General features: G+C 57.1%; 1 protein-coding gene across 4 annotated transcripts; it reads right to left on the bottom strand.

Annotated features, from left to right (window-relative positions):
* Positions 1-557: 557 nt before the first annotated feature.
* Positions 558-16,585, bottom strand: FBF1 (Fas (TNFRSF6) binding factor 1). Of its 4 annotated transcripts, none has more exons than XM_009324567.1 (30): positions 16,473-16,585; positions 16,116-16,143; positions 15,381-15,422; positions 14,949-15,039; positions 14,450-14,510; positions 13,842-13,892; positions 13,557-13,701; positions 12,906-12,986; positions 12,012-12,131; positions 10,971-11,124; positions 10,611-10,744; positions 10,066-10,168; positions 9,552-9,944; positions 8,807-8,884; positions 8,419-8,510; positions 7,662-7,720; positions 6,856-6,900; positions 6,630-6,764; positions 6,327-6,427; positions 5,680-5,886; positions 5,053-5,160; positions 4,600-4,739; positions 4,184-4,302; positions 3,930-4,052; positions 3,346-3,531; positions 2,412-2,588; positions 2,106-2,243; positions 1,872-2,004; positions 1,372-1,541; positions 558-759 (listed from the first exon to the last, which is right to left on the bottom strand). In XM_009324567.1, the coding sequence occupies exons 1-30, from the start codon at positions 16,473-16,475 to the stop codon at positions 676-678; spliced, it is 3,501 nt and encodes a 1,166-aa protein (XP_009322842.1). In that variant the 5' UTR covers positions 16,476-16,585; the 3' UTR covers positions 558-675. The 4 variants fall into 4 exon arrangements, with proteins under 4 accessions (XP_009322842.1, XP_009322843.1, XP_009322841.1 ...); XM_009324568.1 differs by having other exon boundaries at positions 1,372-1,496; positions 9,552-9,947; XM_009324566.1 differs by having other exon boundaries at positions 9,552-9,947.
* Between the last annotated feature and the right edge of the window lie 396 nt (positions 16,586-16,981).

Genomic DNA, 16,981 nt, shown 5'->3' on the forward strand with positions numbered 1-16,981 from the left:
TCCCCACAGCCGCCCCAGCGCGGCGGGCTGATCCCTCGCCCGGGCCACCCCTCCCCACCTCCGCCCTGGCTCCTCTGTACCCAGGGCAGGGCCCGCTGAAGGGAGCGGGGCGGCCCCGCTGCATAACCCCGGGGCAGCAGGGAGGGGAGGCGAAGCCCGGCACAACAGCCAGGTTTCTTCAGAAAAAGGCCCGAAAAGTACAAACTGGAGTGGCCCGTGAGCTGTGGAACATCCTCGGGGTGCTGGTGAACCCGAGCCCCAAGGCACGCGGCCGTGACAGCTCTGCCTCGCCCGGCCTTGCAGCTCGGCCACACGTCCGCAATCCCCCCTAACACTTTGGTTGTCGCGGCCCAGGGGCAGGCGCTGCCTGTGCGAGGGGCCAGCAGCGTGGCCGACCGAATCCACCCCCACGAGGGCAACTGCCTCCTGGCAGTGCCCGCCGGGTGGCCAGTGGCACTCGCCCCGAGGGATGGAGGCCAAACTGTGGCTTCACAGCCCGTAGGGATGGATTTCACACTTTGAACACGGAGATCGCTTTTAAAGAGAAGGACAGTTCCTCAGCTGAGAACTGGGATTATTTATTGTTTGTTTTCCTCCCCCATGTGGAGGGCACAGTAGCCTCCTGCGAGGACAGACGCAGCCATCCCTGGGATAGCGCGTGGGGATGCCACCACCTCAGTCTGACAGAGATGAAGTGTTGTAGGACGCTTTCTTCAGGGTCTCCAGGAAGAACTGCTCATCCTCTAAGAAATCGCGGTCCTGAGAAGAGAGGGATGGATGGGCTGGGTATCAGTGTGCCACAGAAACAGGGGTCACACTCCAGGGTGTCGCTCATGAGTGAGGAAGGTATCCCAAACCCTCCTTCATGTAGTGAGCAGTGGGCAGGTACCCATCCCTCATACCCTCCGGGGTGTATGGGCTCCCCCCCGGAGCCCATAACCTCACACTCTGAGCGAGACCCACAGAGGAAGCCTCAAAGAGCATCCCCACCTGGGGAAGGGCCCAGCAGGGAAGCAGGGGGCTGACGGGAAAGGCTGGGGGACACCATGAAGCCAGAGTCCAGCAGAGCTGGCTTCTCCCACCCAGGGATTGGGTGAGGAGAGGGGCAACCCCATCGAGCCAGGAACGATGTCCACCTCAGGTTGGACATCGAGCCAACCTGAGACAAGCTGTGAGGATCCACCCGTCCTTGCTTCTGGTATCACCCCTCTAGGTGCCCACGGCTTCTGCAAGCCCAGCCCAGCGGCTCGGTAATGATCTTAGGAGACACCCCACCCTGTGGCTATCAGGCCCGAATCAGGCTTCACCCAGCCCTGCTCCCACCCAGCTGGTTCGAAGCCCCTTCCAGCCCCGATCTCTCCACAGCCTCACCTGCTGGGCCCTGTGTTTCAGCAGCAGCAGTTTGGCATAGAGCTCCGTGGGGCCGGCCGTGGCCAGGGTTTCTCTGCTATCCCCCAGGCTGTGCCGAGGGAGCACCCTGATGGGAGGCAGAAAGCCTGGAACAAGAGCCCGAGCATGTGGTGCCGCCACCGTTAGAGGAACTGCAGATGGAGACAACAGAGCATCCCTTTTTTTGAGCCTGCATGTCCCTGCAGCAGGGTCCTCCCCAGCCTCCCAGGGCAAACGGGCTTTAATCCACCTCTCTCTCTCTTCCTGAGCCTTCTACCCCCTCCTAGCACTGCCCTGGCTCAGAGAGCTCCGCCGAGCTCCTTCAGAGGACAAGGAGGCCGACACCAACTCACATCTGTAGTTTATATACAGGGGAACTAAAACAGCCCCCAGGAACATCCCAAGCCTCCTGAGAAGTGGAATACAAGTGCAGCTGCCCCCCAGCACGTCCCTTCCCATCAGCAGCATGCAGGAAGCCTTACACAGCATGCTGGAGAGGCCTTCCGTAGGGGCACTGAGGTCCTGGTCTGTGGTCAGTGGCATCACGGGGTTGTTGGGCAGCTCCTCACGTAGCTGTTCGAGCTGTCTCCTCTGGTGAGCCATGCTCAGCCGCTCCTGCCCCATCCCCAGGAGAAAGAGAGAGAAGCTGTTGGCAAAGGTTCAGGTCCTTGGCATGGCAGCCCCAGACCGAGAAGGGAAGGTGAGGGGGTATTTACCTGGTGCAGACGCTGTTCCTGCTGCTTCAGCTGCTCCAGTTGCTGCTGCATGACCTGCAGCTTGGTCTGGTGCTCAGACTCCATCCTGCGTGCCTCCCGCAGGGCTTGCTCCCCTTCCTCATACTTCTGGGACGAGAGCTGCAAGGCAGAGCGGCTGGGGAGACCGGGGACAGGGCTCCTTTGTGCATCCCCTTATTCCCCTCCCAGGACAGGATCAGGATTCGTGACTTCAGGAGGGGTGTGAAACCCCGGCTTTGCTGCTGGCCCACATACAGCTGTGAACTGCGGCGCAGATGCTCCGCTTACCTTGGTCATGCTTTTAATCTCCTCCTCCCGCTGCCGGATGCGCAATACGGCCCCGTTCACCTTCTCCTTCTCCAGCCTCAGCTCCTGCCAGGCCTCGGCCAGCAGCTCCCTGTCCTTCGCCAGCTGCTCCTCCTCGGCTTTCAGCTCGCGGCCCCGGAGCTTCAGCTCTGCCTGCTCCTAGGATGGGCACAGGGGAGACCAATGCATTACCTGCCCTGTCCTGGACACTGTCTCAGGTCTTCCCAAGCGATGGGAGAGATCTGCCCCTGTTGAGCTCCTTGTGTGTGCCAGTTTGAGGTGCAGAGCAACACCACCAGGTGCTCAAGCAGTGCCTCATCCACCCACCCTTGGGGACCAGGGCTGGCAGAGCTGGGATTGTACACACACACACACATGCACACACACTCCTTCCTCAGAAAGGATGGGGCCCCTCACCATGTTGCACACCCTAAAACACACTCAAGGCATGGCAGTTTGTCAGCAGTAGAAATATCCAGCCTGAATGGTTATTTTCCACCCTGGTAGCCCTTAAAAATGCAGCTCTGCTGCACTGTCTGTGCCATGTATCCCCTCTGGACAACCCCAGGGGGGCACAGAACTGGCTCTGGACATGTCCCCATGGCACAGGGAGGTTTTGTCTAACCCACCATGGGGATTTCCTCTCACCAGACTTACGACGGAGGCAGCTGCGCCTGGTCTGGCTGCCCAAACTCCTCACAGGTAAAGGGGAGAGACAGAGGTGACTGATGCTGCAGTCAACATCTAAAACAGGCTGGTGGAGGCTGTTCCTGGAACAGCCTGATTCTCACCACCCCGAGTGACGTCTGTCTTAAACACCTGAAGGCAGCTCTGAACGTCTCCCCTGTGGGCAGGACCCATCTGTGAGCCTGCCAGGCGGTGCTGGAGGCCACGGGAAGGGGCTCCGCTGCGGTACCTTGGCCAGGCTCATGATGGTGCCCTCTCTCTGGGAGTCCATCTGCAAGGCTCGGTCCATGTTGCGCTCCATCCGCTCCTTGCTTAGCTGCTGCTGGGTGTGAAATTCAGCCCACTCGGCCGCCAGCTTCCGTCGCTCCTCCGAGCACTTCTGCATCACTGACTTCTGCTCCTCCAGCAAAGCGCTCTGGAGAGCATCGCAAGAGAGGGAGAGAGAAAGCACTAAGTCCCATTCGCCGTAGGATTTTTCTCCTTTAACCCATCTCTGCCACTAAACCCCACGCGACATCTAGAGGCTGGTTCAAACCCATGGCGCCTGATGTGAACCCTGCATGGAGAGCTCTGGCCCCACGCTCCTCGAGAACCAGCATGCATCATGCACACACTCAGCAGCCTCTTGCATCCGTGTGCCAGAGGGTTGGTCTGATTGCGATTCACTGTGCGACCGGGTGTGGGATTGAGGAGGCAGAGGAAGGATGCTGCAGCCCAGCACTCTGTTCTTTCCTCCGCTACACACCGCAGTGCAGCCCCGGTCAGACTCACAGGACATGTGAAAAGCACCTGGAGATGTCCGCCCCACCTCACCTTCGCCCTCTCCAGCTCTGCTCGCTCCATGGAGAGCTGCTGGGCCATGACTCGCTGCCGCTCCTCCAGCGAGTGCTGCAGCGATTCCACTTTGGATTGCTCCGCCGTTGCTCTCCATCGCTCCTGGGTTCGGACACAGAGGAGAGACAGATGCCATTCACAGGCTCCAGGCCAGGAACCTCCATTGGGCAAGACATACGCCCCATAACCAGACAGGAGGGCTGACCCGGGCAGAGGACATAGCGTGGTCTCACCTGCTCCAGCAGCCGAGTCTGCTCGCCCAGTCTGGCCTCCATTTTAGCGATCACCTCCTGGAGTCGGCTCCGCTCCTCCTCCATGTCCCTCTGCTGCTGCGACAACCTGTCCTGGAGCACTGCGGACAGGCAGCAGCAGGGCCATGAGCAGCATGAGGTGGGAAGCCCCTCTCTGTCCACACCATATTCACAGAAAAACTGCATGTGTTTGTGCTCATCACCTTCTGCACACCCCCAGGACACCGTTTTATAAAGGGGAGACCCCGAGATGTCCACTGACCAACACAGGCAAGGCTTTGCCAGCCTCAGCTCCCAGCCTCTGGCTGACTCGGAGCAACTTCTCCCTGTTTTCTGGGTGTCCCCAGCCCTGGCGGGGACCCCGCCGCTGTTTCGGCGCAGAGGAATGGCAGACGTACCCTTGAGCTGCTTGTCCCGCTGCCGTGCCCCCATGGCCAGCTCCTGGGAGGTGGTGTGGTGCGTGGCCTCCACCTTGTGTGAGAGGTCGTGCAGGTCGCTGGAGAACTTCTCCATCTGCTCGATGACGCCGTTCAGAGACCTGCGGAGAGGAGAGAGGGGAGGGTCACCCCTGTGGGACACACTTCATCTCGCCACGATGGAGAGGGGGATGTGTGGTGGGCCAAAGGCCAGGCAGCCCTGCCCCAAACCTCTCTGGGTCACAGCAGAGCTGTAGAAAGATGTAGCTGCTGCTTAGGGGAGTACTGAGAGATATTAAATGGCTCAGCATCCCTGGAGGCAGCGAGTGGGAGAAGGGATGGCCCCTGCTGCCATGGTCCGAGGCTGGTTCCCTGTAGGACAGGGAACACCGCAGCCAGCGACCAATGTGGGGATACGACACCGGCCGTCGGTACCTGGTGTGCGACGTGGCGCTGGTCACCGCATCGATCTCCTGGTCTTTCAGCCGCTTCAGCCGCTGGAGCTGCTCTTCGTGGTCTTTGCGCATCTCCTGGACAGACGCCCTGCGGGACACGGGGAAGGAGCCCGCCATGCTCTGTTAAAAACCAGTGCTCCCCGTGACAGGCACCATGGAAGAGGCTTGGTCGTGGGGCTGAGAACCAGGTCCCAGGAGCTGAGCTGGCATAGGGATCTGTCACGGGGCATCCCACTGACAGGCATCCACATTTGGGATGGACCACATTTGGGGGTTACGGGCTTCTCTGCCAAAAACTGGTTTCTCATTGACCCAAACTATGTGGACATCGGTGACTCACTGACCTGAATAAAAGGGATTTGGGGGAGATAAAACAGTGGGTTCAGTGTCTTTCAAAATACAATGCATTCACTCTGAAATGATGTCTCCAGCCAGATCTACCTGTGTCCACCTACAAAGCAAATCCCCGTTCCAAAAGCCACCAAGCTGCCCACAACCCCGTGCTTCTGGAGTCTGATTTCTCCTTTCACCATGTCCCCAGTTCCCTGGTTCCTTTGCCAAAAAAGGGGAACCAGCCCCACGTGTGTGCCGCTCATGCCACTCTCACCTCTGCAGCTCTCGCAGCCGCTCTAGCTCCAGCGCGCTCTGCTGCTCCAGCGCAGCCAGGGTCTGCTGGTGCTGCGCCAGCAGCTCTGCCCGTGCCTGCTCCGCGTCCTGGCTCTGTGACAGCAGCTGAGCTGCCAGCTGCTCCTTCTCCTGCCGCAGCCTCTCCTCCCGCTGCCCGTAGGTCTCTTCCACCACCTTCACCCGGCTCCTGCCCGGAGAGGTCACGGCAAGGAAGAAGCGTTGCTTTCATGGCAATACCCGGCACTCTCCACCCAAAGTGCACACGGGGATTTAGGAGAAGATCGGTGTCACTGTGTGGATGGGGAAACACGCAGACTGTCCGCAGTCTGAGCCCTGAACCCTCCTGCTACTGCCCAGTGCGGTGCCCTGCTTGGGGACGTGCTGGCAATGAGACCGTTCCCTCCTCCTCGTCACCCATGGGACAGTGTTGGTGAGAGTGGACTCCCACCTTGGCTCACCCGTGGGGCTGCTCTCTGCCCCCACCAGGTCCACATTGACACGTCTCTGTGCCTGCCCGCCCCAGGGATGGATTTGGGAAGCAGCCCAGCACTCCCACCCCAGGAGAGACGGACAGGGCTGTAGGCAAGGCCCTGACAGAGGAGGGGAGCCCAGGCAAGAGCCTGGTACCTGTGGGCGCTCTCAAGGAGATCCAGATCCTCCTGGTGCCGCTGCTGGAGACTCTCCAGCAACAGTTTGTGTTGTGACCGCTCCAGCTCCAGTGTCCGGACCTGCCAAGCACCCGGGGAGAAGGTCCTTGTGCCGCCCTGGGGACAGGGCTCCCACAGCAGCACTTGGTGGCCGTAGGCATCTCTGGACAGGGAGGTTTCTCCTCTCTCCCCTGTCACCCTGATGCTATCTGGAGCGGACATGGCCCCTTCTCCTTCCCCTGGGTCACCCGTGGTCCCCCATCCAGCAGGCGATGGGGCTCACCTGGCTCCACAGCTCTGCCACACGGGCCTGGGCGCTGAGCAGCGCTGCCCGACAGCCTGATGCATCCTCGTAGAGCTGGGCTGTGGGAGCCCCCAGCCTCCTCTCATGCAGCAAGCCCAGGGCTGGGGACTCTGCCTACAGGGATGGAGAGAGAAGACCGAGGCCCTTCAGGATCAGTGGCTTTGTGGTGTGACCGTCAGCCCCCAAAGGAAGGCACATGGCTCACCTGCAGCTGCGGGGCAGCCTGGAGATGTTCCCTGGGTGTGGTAACCTGCAGAGACACAGGGATGCTCTCAGGGAGGTAAAGCCCTGGGGAGAACATCTCCTCCTAGCCTGGGAATGTCGATCCATCCCCAGCCTGCTACAGTCCCTCCTCTACCCTGCTCAATTGCTGGTCTGGGTCCCTTCTCCCCAGCTGAGACTCAGCAGCCTCTACCCCAGACACAAGCATGCTGGGCTCTTCCTTCTCTGGGAACAGACTCAAGGATAAGACCATGAGTCTTCTGGGAGACAGCGTGTGTCCTGCCACCAGGGCAGGGCGAGGAGGCCCAGCTAGATGAGAAATGGAGGCTTCAAAGACCAAGCAAGAGCTGCCCTCTGTCAAAGGCTCTAATTCCCCTTCAGTTATCTAGAAACAATTTCAGAGCATCTTCACCACCATACTGGGGAAAACCCACTGAAGAAAAAGTCCTTTATCAACTGGAGCCTCTGTTGTCTAATTAGTGTAATAGATATATGCCTGGGGAACTATGTAAATGCTGCTCAGGCAATGCAGGGTTGTAAACGCACATGATTTACAAAGCATCCATTGCGCATGTGCTCTGGCCTGATAAATACACCTTGTGGCATCTCGGGGCTCTCCAAACACTCTGCCTCCATGAACACGGGCTCCTAGGGGTGCAAAGCGGGGCACATCCTTCCTCCCGCCAAGGGAGCACGGACAGAGTTGGATGCTAGCAAGTCAGCAGGGGAGGGCTTGCAATCACCACCCCGACCCTGCATCTCTTGGGGACATGGGACCAGCAGACCTACCTGAGCGAGCGGGGCAGGGCCCTGCGTCTCCTGCTCTCCTGGGAACAAGGCTGTGGGGACTGAAAATTGAACAAGTCCACGATTCAGACATGGCAATGGGAACCATCCCCTCCCAGAAGGACGAGGGCCTGGGTCTCCTGGGCAGAGCGAGAAGGGTCCTGCTCCACTCCAGCAGCTGGTGACAGGGATGAAGGGTCAGACAGGTTTGTCCATACCCGCACGCCCACCCCACCCCATACACGATGGTGGGACTCTGCTCTGCAGAATAAGCCTGGGGGCAAAGCACGGCTCCTCTTCCATCCTCATCACCTCGGGAGGCGGCCGGGTCCCCTAAGCTTCTTTCAATGGCCTCTGAGCTGGTGCACAGCCTCAGCCCAGGGCAGGAGGAGGTCTTCTAGCACACAGCACTAGTGGGACGAGTGTGGGGGCAGCAGGGGGGAAGGGGGAGAGAGAAAGGACAGCAAGAACTTACGCCCACCCATTGCTCAGTGAGAGCAAGTCCCTTGCAGCCCTCTGATACCCCAAAGGCAGTGCTACGGAGCTCAGCATGCCCCAAGCACGATGTCCCCACCACGCCATGAAATGGGGACGGTGGGACTCTGCAGCTTGGCAGCCCGCTCTGACAACGGCTGGTCAAAGCCTGGGCAGCGTTCACATGGCCAAGGGCGATGCTGTGGCTCCTGCCTTTTTTTTTGCGGGGCGGGGGGGACCCTCTCTGCATACTGCTGCCCAAACCACCCAGCCACATGGAACGCACCCAGGGTGCTGGCGTCTCTGGAGGGATCCCTCTTCGCAGCTTCTGACGGGTGAGCTGAGGCTCGTTTCGTGCTGAGCCAGGGGACCGGCTGCCTGCGTGGGCACAGACACGAGTGATGTACAGCAGTGTCACAGCTCAGGGAGAGGCACATGGACATTATCCTGCTTGGCATTTCTTTAAGTTTAAAGCTTGGCTGTTCCACTGTGATCAAATAGGCAAGAGCCTGACGATCCTTCAAAGCCACCTTCCCTCCCAGTTACAGAGGTCCCAGACCAAAGTGATCCCTGCTGGCTACCAGCTCTCCCCATTCCCCCATCTCACCCACACAGCTGTTTTCTGCAGGAAATCTCACCCATGGAGGATGCCTGAAACGTGAAGGAAGCCTTACCCGGAGCCGTCTGCGCTCGCTGCCTTGTCCTGCAGGACAGCTGCCTGCTGCGGTGCTCCTGTGGAGGTGGCTGGCTGGCTGCAAGCAAAAAGCATCCCATGTGGGAGAGCCGAGGAGGTGATGAAAGACAAGATCCTTTCGCCCAACATCAGTCCCTGCCTCGCAGGTGAAAGCCTCTGTCCCACTCAGCTGCGGCAGGATTCAGCCTTTTGGCTGCAGAGGGAGCAAAGACACCCCAAAACCTCCAACACCGGTGTTCCTCCCTGCTACATCCACCCCCTTCCCCTGGGCAGCCGCAGCCCCAGCTGACACACCCCTGCCCATGATACACAGCTGTCTGCGTTCACTTCTGAGTCCCATTCGAATGGCACAAGTCTGAACCTGTGTCTGTGTAAACCCAAACTGGAGGAGGTGGTTTGCCTGGACCTAAGAGGAATGAAGGGGAATGAAGGCAGGAACGAGGAGCACGGGGGGAGCCTGTGGGGCTGTGCTGACCCAGGACAGCTCCGTGGGACCCGGGGCAGTGTGTGCAGTCTTGGCCACAACTGGAAGGAGAGCCCAAAGGTGTAATGGGACTGTGGGCTGGATGAGTGGGAGAAAGCCCCCGTGTTATTACCCCAACCTGAGACAAGACAGCGCTTAAAATTAGTTTCTTAAATCTGAGCCGAGGGTTTCTGAGGGGTCCTGCTGGAGCAGCCACAGATGGAGCAGATGGGAGTGCTGCGGCCATCAATCGTGCCTTTACCTGACGGGAGAGCGGGGATCCAGCCCTTCGCCTGGGGCCTCCGAGGGCTTGGCACTTCTATCCTGGGCCTTCGCCTGTGCTTGGGCTTTCTTGCGAGACAAGGCAGCGCTCAGCCAGTTCTCCTCCTCCAGCGGGTCGGGCTTAGCTGCTGCCTCCTCCGCAGCCGGGAGCTGGCTGGTGGGGCCGGGGCGCCCAGCTGCGGCAGGACTTGGGTAGCTGACCACAGGACTGGCCTTCACCTTCGACGGCGGCTCCAAATCCATAAAATCCTCATCTTTCAAGCCCAGCCAGTCGCCTCCAGCCCTGCTGCCCCGCACAGGGCTCCGGCTGGCTGGAGGAGGAGGTTTGGAGCGGGGCTCCAGTTTCGGTTCACTGCTGTTCTCTGCTGAAAACCTGCTGCAAGAAGAAGCAGTCGCATACCTGCCCGCAAGGGGATGCTGGGGACTCTGCCTGCTCCGCCACAGGGGCAGCGTGGCTGGTGGCCGGAGCAGCAGACACACACAGAGCACCGTACCTCACTGACTGCCTTCTCGACGGCCGGCCCTCGGGCGTGGAGGCCACTGTGGGCTGGTACGCTCCAAAGACAAAATCCTCCTCGTCCCAACCCTCTTGCTTCTCTGTTCAGACAAGCAGCCTTGAGTCAGCGCCCAGAGGAGCAGCTAGCAGCAAAGACAGCAGCCCTCCTCCTCCTCCCCTGCAATTCCCACTGGGATCACTGCCTCTGGGAAAACACAGCTGGAAACATCTTCCCTGGAAACCCACGAGCAACGTGCCTCCCCAGTGTGGCTGGGAAAAGCGTCTTTGCTGGGAATCAGCCCACGTCTGAAGGCAACTCAGTTATGGCTACTGTGCAAATGCTCCCAGGCTGCTTCGAGGGCAGAGTACAACGCTTTTGCATTAGCCACCTTCCCCCTGCTCCGCGCTGAGAGCCCGTTAGCAACCCTGCTCACCACTACAGAAAGGGTATGTCCCCTGCAAGGGCATTAGAAATCAATCTCGTTCTCCCAAGCCAACGCTGTCACCACTGCAGACCTTCCCAGCATCCCTGGCTGCGCTCACCTGGCTGCTTTTGGTACTTCTTATCCAGTTTGAACTCCCTGCGCTCTCCCGTGCCTGGCTGTTCCAGGATTTTGGCCACGGAGCCTCGTCCCAGCAACTCATCCAGCTTGGAGCGGGCTGGCCGGAGCTCCTCTCTGTTGGGGACAGAGCAGCAGATGGGTTTCTCCGAGAGGCAGCGCTGTTCCTCGTCACACAGCCTTGCCAGTGTGCTCTGGCTCTTCTCTGCGAAACAAGGCTGCTCTTGCTCCTTTCTGGGACCCACAGGCAGAAGCTCTAGCATCCCCCACCCAGCATGGTGGCACCATCTCAACGCACAAGCCATCCCCTGCTTTACTCCCACTGCCTCTTCACTGTCCTTACTCTTCTGCCTTCTTTCCCTGCTTCTCATCTCCTTTTGGGCCACTGCCAAATCCCAGTGCATCGATCAGGTCGTCACCATCATCTTCAAACGTGAGCTCCTCCCTCCTCCGGACTGGGGCCACGGTGTGCAGGGGCGTCTGGGGTGAGGGTGGCTCTGCGGATGGGATCACACACGGTAGGTGGTTTGATCAGGGCTTTTTTTTTTTTTTAACAAAAGATCAAAGCAACCCTGCCTGCTCTTCTCTCTCAGGACCATTTACAAAGTCCTTTTTAAATAATTCTTTCCAGTGACCAAATCTCACAGCAAGTGACAAAGTGGCAACGCACCACTGCCTGGTCTGTGGCCATGCATCCGCTGATGGGACATTGCTGGGTGTCACTGGGGTTTCCAGCTCTGACTAACACCAGGAGCTTTTTTAGCTTTGCAAGTTTCCAGTCAGATAATTCCTGCCCCCCTTTGTCCAAAGTCCCTGCTCCACCAATGCACCTTAGTTCTTGCCCTAACCCACCAGCTGCTACTTGTGTCCAGAGTGGATTTATTGAGTTGAAAGGCTATTTTAGGGGACTATCAGACCCATTAGCATCCCTGCTGCAGGAACAAGAGGGATGAGTGCCTGTAACACAGCCACAGTGCAGCTGGATCCCACCCAGTGATGCCCCAGCTGTGGTTTGTCGTGGACCGGTGATGCCCTCAGCCACCCAAATCCTGACCCAGAAAACTTGTTCTCATTTGGCAACGTGCAGAACAGGCTGGATGAGGTCAAAGGTAAGATCTGACCCTCCATTCCCAGAAAGGAAAGGTCAGTTCTGTAACCTGTGGCACGGTCAGTTCTGTAACCTGTGGCACGCTGAAAATATCAAGCATTCTGTGAGCTGTGTCACAATTAACCCCGTTACCAAGTTGCTCTATAAATGACCATACTGGTTAATCAAAGACGGGACTAGGTGGCTTTCAATTTCACCAGCTTGGACCTCACACGAACTAACCCAGGCTGCTGATTCATTTAATACAAAGAGGGTGCATCGAGCAACCCTGCTCACCTTTCTCTTTGCTCCGTTCTGTTTTTTTCTCAGAGCTGCTTTTAGTGCCTGTTTGAGCTGGCTTCTTGGGAGCATCCTGCTCCTCATCAGATAAAAGCCCTGCCAAAGGATCATCTAAATCTGCAAATTACCCCGTAGGGGCAGGAAAGGAGAATAATAATAAAAACAAACAAAACCAACGTTATTTAGAAGAACAGTTCTGCGCTAAGCCAAGCACTATCCCCCACCATGCGCACATGGGGACAGGAGACCGTATCTGCCCAAAGCCATGAATGCAGGTTCTGCAGGGACCTGGGATACCCTTGAGTCTCCCTGAACTTCAAAACACTCATGAGTTACATTTCTGTTCAGTTTTTCCACATTTTCTTTCTTCTAGAAGAAAACAACTCAAAATTTGGGTGCTTTAATGCTTTAACACTGTTTAGACAAAGAAAAAGGGGAGAAGAAAGCCCACCTAAATCACCTAAAGCCCACTGGTGATTTTAACAGATGCTGATCTTGGTTAAAGCGCAGGCTTTGACAACCAGATCTCAGCTGTGCCAGGAAACCACCCCCTGTTTGGAAGTTGGACGGAAGCCCCCCTGACACAAGGGCTCCCAAGTGTTACAGACAGTCATGAAAAACCAAAGCACACGTGAAAATGCAAATGCCCCCAGGAATCGCCTCCCAGCCCCGTGCTGGGGAGGGCCTCAAACACAGAGCTGTAATTTTTTTTCCCTTTGGTCACCTCTGAAGGATTAGATTTGCACCGGCATCGTAGGGGTGAAGGACTCAGTATCTCATTAACCAGCCAAGCCTTTGGTTACCAAAAGAGGCAAGCTATGGGCGAAGAGCAAGGGCAGAGTCCTCAGCTGCCCCCATGCATCTACGTGCTGAAGTGAAGCAACATCCTACCTTCAAAGTTAAATTTCTTGTACTGCCGGGAAGCAGGGGGGGATGAGAGCGGCTTCTTCTCCACCACAGGTACAGACTCTCCTAGAAAGAGCGGCCACGGCTCTCAGAGACAAGATGCTGCAGAGACACCCCTCTCCCACCCTGGCTGAAGGTCACTTTTCTGGCAGCAGCCCCCTAAAAGCACATATTGTGACACACAGTCCCCCCGCAGCCCTGCGGGGTGGGAAGCCTCTCTGGAGGGGTCTCCTTGCAAGCAGAGAAGGAGAAAAGGGCCTGGGGAAAAGCAGGGCAGTTTGGGGACTGGCATGTCTTAAATGCAACCCCTCTGGCTCTCCTTCCACGCAGACCTGGCAGATCCCTGGTCTTTGACCTGCATCAGAGAAGGGCCAAATGGTGTTTGGTGGGAGGCGGCAGCGTGGCCGTTGTTGCTGCTGACGTTAGTGATGTTACCACACCACAACAAGAGGCCAGGCCAGGGATCTCCCAAGGTAGAACACATGGCCAGAGTAACACTCTGTGACTGGGACAGCCCCAAAAAGGACCAGGAAAAAGATTTTAAGAACAAATCCAGTTTTTGTTCCCTATCCCGGAAGAAAATCCCCCCTGCTCATTTGGAACCAGGCTATGAAAAGAACAGAATCTCCTTTTTACCTTTCTCAGGAGCTAACAGCTTCCCTGAGGTTTTTACCGCTCCTCCCGAGGAGTCACATTTCCCAGGACCTTTCACGGTTGTCTTCCCTGGCCCAGAACTGGGTTTCGATATTCCCAGGAGATCAGCTTCCATGTCATCCATGTCCTGGAAAGCAACAGGATGAGGACGGGAGCAAGGTGAGTGCTGCTAATGCCTCAAGCGCTGCTTCTCCCTTTGGAGGCTGGTGCTGGAGGCCATGGCTGCAGCACACGTGGGGCTGAGACGAAGGATACTTATGCATTTACCTTCAGGGTCTGCAGCAGAGCTTGTGGGTCTGCGTCGGAGGCACTGGATCCCTGCAAGCCAAGGAGGGCAGAGATCAGAGACAAGCTTTGGAAGAGTTTCAAGACTTTAGAAACTCCTCACCCCTTGCTTCCACACTCTGGCCCCTGGTTTTCCTCATTTTATGGGATGGAAGAATACATGTCCAACTCCTCCTGGCGTCCCCCTCACTGGAAACCCCCTGCACCTTGATTTCTTTGCTGAGATGCTGCTGCCTCTGGGGGAAGCATCAGGAACACCCAGGCCATTGCTTTGGGTAAGGGTCCTTCCTACAACACTTTATCTGAAGCGCCCCCAGGAAGGTTGGGCTGCAGCACAATGTGCCCCCCTGGCTTTGCTCCGTCTCACCCAGGGCACCTGGAAGCCCTTCTCCCACCATCCACCCACTCCCCAGTCCCATCTTCCCCACCCCACAGCGATGCCAGAGAGGGGTTACCTCTTCAGCCAGACTTCATGGTTCATCCCCGATATCCCACTGCTGACTTGGATGGGGTGACACCAGGGGCAAGCCTGGCCTGGCTCAGTCCCAGCCCTCAGGACACCCGGGCTCTCTCCTGAAATTTGGGCTCACCTCTGCAGCTTCGATGTCCTCTGCAGGGAGTTTGCTGAAGAAATCATCCTCTAGAAAGGACCTGTGACACAAGCCCGGGGGTTAGCAGCACCACACGTGAGCTCGGCAAGGGTGCCCTGGGGACAGCCAGGCCAGGTGGCGGGAGGTGGAGGGGACCACATGGGCACACTGCGGCAGCCACATCACACAACAGAAAATGAGGCTAAAATAAGCACTGGGATAAAAGATAGTAGTGCTGGGACTGCTATATTTAAGAAAGCAACTGTTATAAGGGAGATTTACAGAAGATGTACAGGGCTGGGGACACCTAACTCTTGCTGGAAAGCTTCAGGCTCTGGGCTCCCAGTTCCCAAAGGCATTGCAGGTAACTCGCTTTCCCAGGCAATTGCTATCAGAGCAGGAAGCAAGGTGGAGAAGCCAAGGACAGGGCAGGTCAGAAGGACTTGGGGAGCACAGAGAGATCTCCAAGCGGGAGAGGCTGTGTCTCAAAGGCACTCACTTCTTGCTAGCCTGCGAGCTGGTGCCCCGGGCTCTCCCGCTGCTGCCCCCGGCCAGCTGGGAAGCTCTGGCAGATTTAACAGGGCTTTCATCTGGAAACAAGACAGGAAGAGATTAGGATGACGGACACGGGCATATTCCTGGCCTAGGCACTCCAAAGAGGGATTTTCTGTCTCCCCATGAGCCGCAGAGGCTTTTAATCGGCGATGAACTTCACTTCGCCTCCCCAAGCTGATGTCCAACCTATTCAATGGCCTCTGACTCTGGGAAACCCTGCTCTCTGCTCTGTTCCCTGCTTCATCCCACCTTACAACTGGAGCCCTCGGCGATCAGTGGCTGTTGCACCAGCCATTGCTCCCAGGCTGTTGCTCCCAGGAGGGGAGTAAGAGTACAAGGATGCTGCCCTTTTAGTTACAAAGAAGGTTCATTTTACCATCATAACCCAGGAGGTCACCAAGCACGTCATCAATAGAGCCTGAAATGAGACAAATTAAAGGTGTTGAGGCGGGTGAGCTCACCAAGCAGGTGTAGAAAAGCTCCCAATTTCAATATGACTTGCTCTTTGGAAATCCCCCAAGAATAAAGGTTTGGTCTCAAGCATCATCAGCATAAGGCCTTCCTTGCTGGTCTGGAGAGAACTGCCAGGACTTGATCCAGTATTTTGTGGATAAAAGATTTGGCTTTGCTTAGTCAGAAATAGGATATCTTTATCAAGTGAGTCAGCTACTTTCTATTCAGTTAGTCACTGGCCACAAGCAGCACTTAATCTGTGAGCTCTCACCCCGCAGTATCTCAGAGCCCATGGGCAACCCCAAAAGCACTGCTTCAGTATCAGGGGCTGCAGGAGGCCTCCAAACAAGCAGTTAGGGAGTAAGTGAGGGGAAGAACTGAAATAAATGCATATATTCTCCCCTAGATTTGGGAAAGCCCACAAGAGAGGAAGATAGAACACCAATAAGCAAATCCACTTGACGTGAGAGGCTGCTGACTATCTCTAGTTCAGGAATGACACGATGCACTCAACTGCATCTTTCAGACAAGGGCTATGGAACATTTCAGTAGCCAGGACTGCCACCTGATCCCAGTGTCCCCCCTCCTCTGTCCCACACGTTCCCAGCAGATCAAAGCACCTATGGACAGCGAAAGGAAAGCACACAAGCATACATACCTCTTAAACTTTTCTTGGGTTTTGTAGCCTACGGAGAAAGACAAATTTCCTCGTTAGAAAACAATGCAAGTCTGACCTGGACTTTCTCAGAACACTAAAGCCAGAGGCAGGCTTCTCTAGAGAATCCCACAAGCAACAGCGAAGCCCTCCTGCTGCCCACTCTGGGAAATAGCATGTGAAACACAGGGGAACCACAGAGATGTTTACACCTTTAGAGACACCAGTGAGCACAGCCCCTCCTGACTGCCAGCTGGGCAGAAGCCTCCAGCCCTCGGGATCACTTCTGCCTCTGAACAGAGGTGCCAGAGCATCAAATGTGGATTTCCCAGGCCTGCCTTCATACCGTATCAGACTCACCATTGCAGGATCCCAGCCTTCCCCTGCTCCAGCAAGTCCGTTTACAGATTCATCCGGGCTCCACCTCTACTTTGGGGGGGGATCTAACACCGTTGATCACATCCACACCAATCTCCTACCTGCAGGAAAAGGAGGATTTCCCAATTTGCTGTTAAACAAACTTCCCTCTCCTGCCCGGGGCCCCTCGGCAGCCTGCCGGGCTGGCTCTGTACTGCTTGAACCTCTCCAAGCCACTCTAAACAAGGCTCAGTCTGAGTCTTAAAAACAACCCCTCACTCCCCAAAAGAGTCTTGAGCTTCTGCAGCAGCTTCCATGGGGAACGTCACACCGACACCAAGGAATCGCTCTGCAAAATAACCCGAGAGGGAGCAAATACCGCCCGCCCTGCCCCACGCGTGCTGACCCGAGCAGAGAGCCCAAGGGGTGGTTCCTGCTCTGCCTGAAGCCTGGAAAATACCCCAGGGGCCCTGGGGCTGGGGAGGGAAGGAAACCTCATCTCGGGGGGGTCC

Source organism: Pygoscelis adeliae, unplaced genomic scaffold (assembly GCF_000699105.1).
Source record: "Pygoscelis adeliae isolate BGI_AS28 unplaced genomic scaffold, ASM69910v1 Scaffold445, whole genome shotgun sequence".
Classification (NCBI taxonomy): Eukaryota; Metazoa; Chordata; class Aves; order Sphenisciformes; family Spheniscidae; genus Pygoscelis; species Pygoscelis adeliae.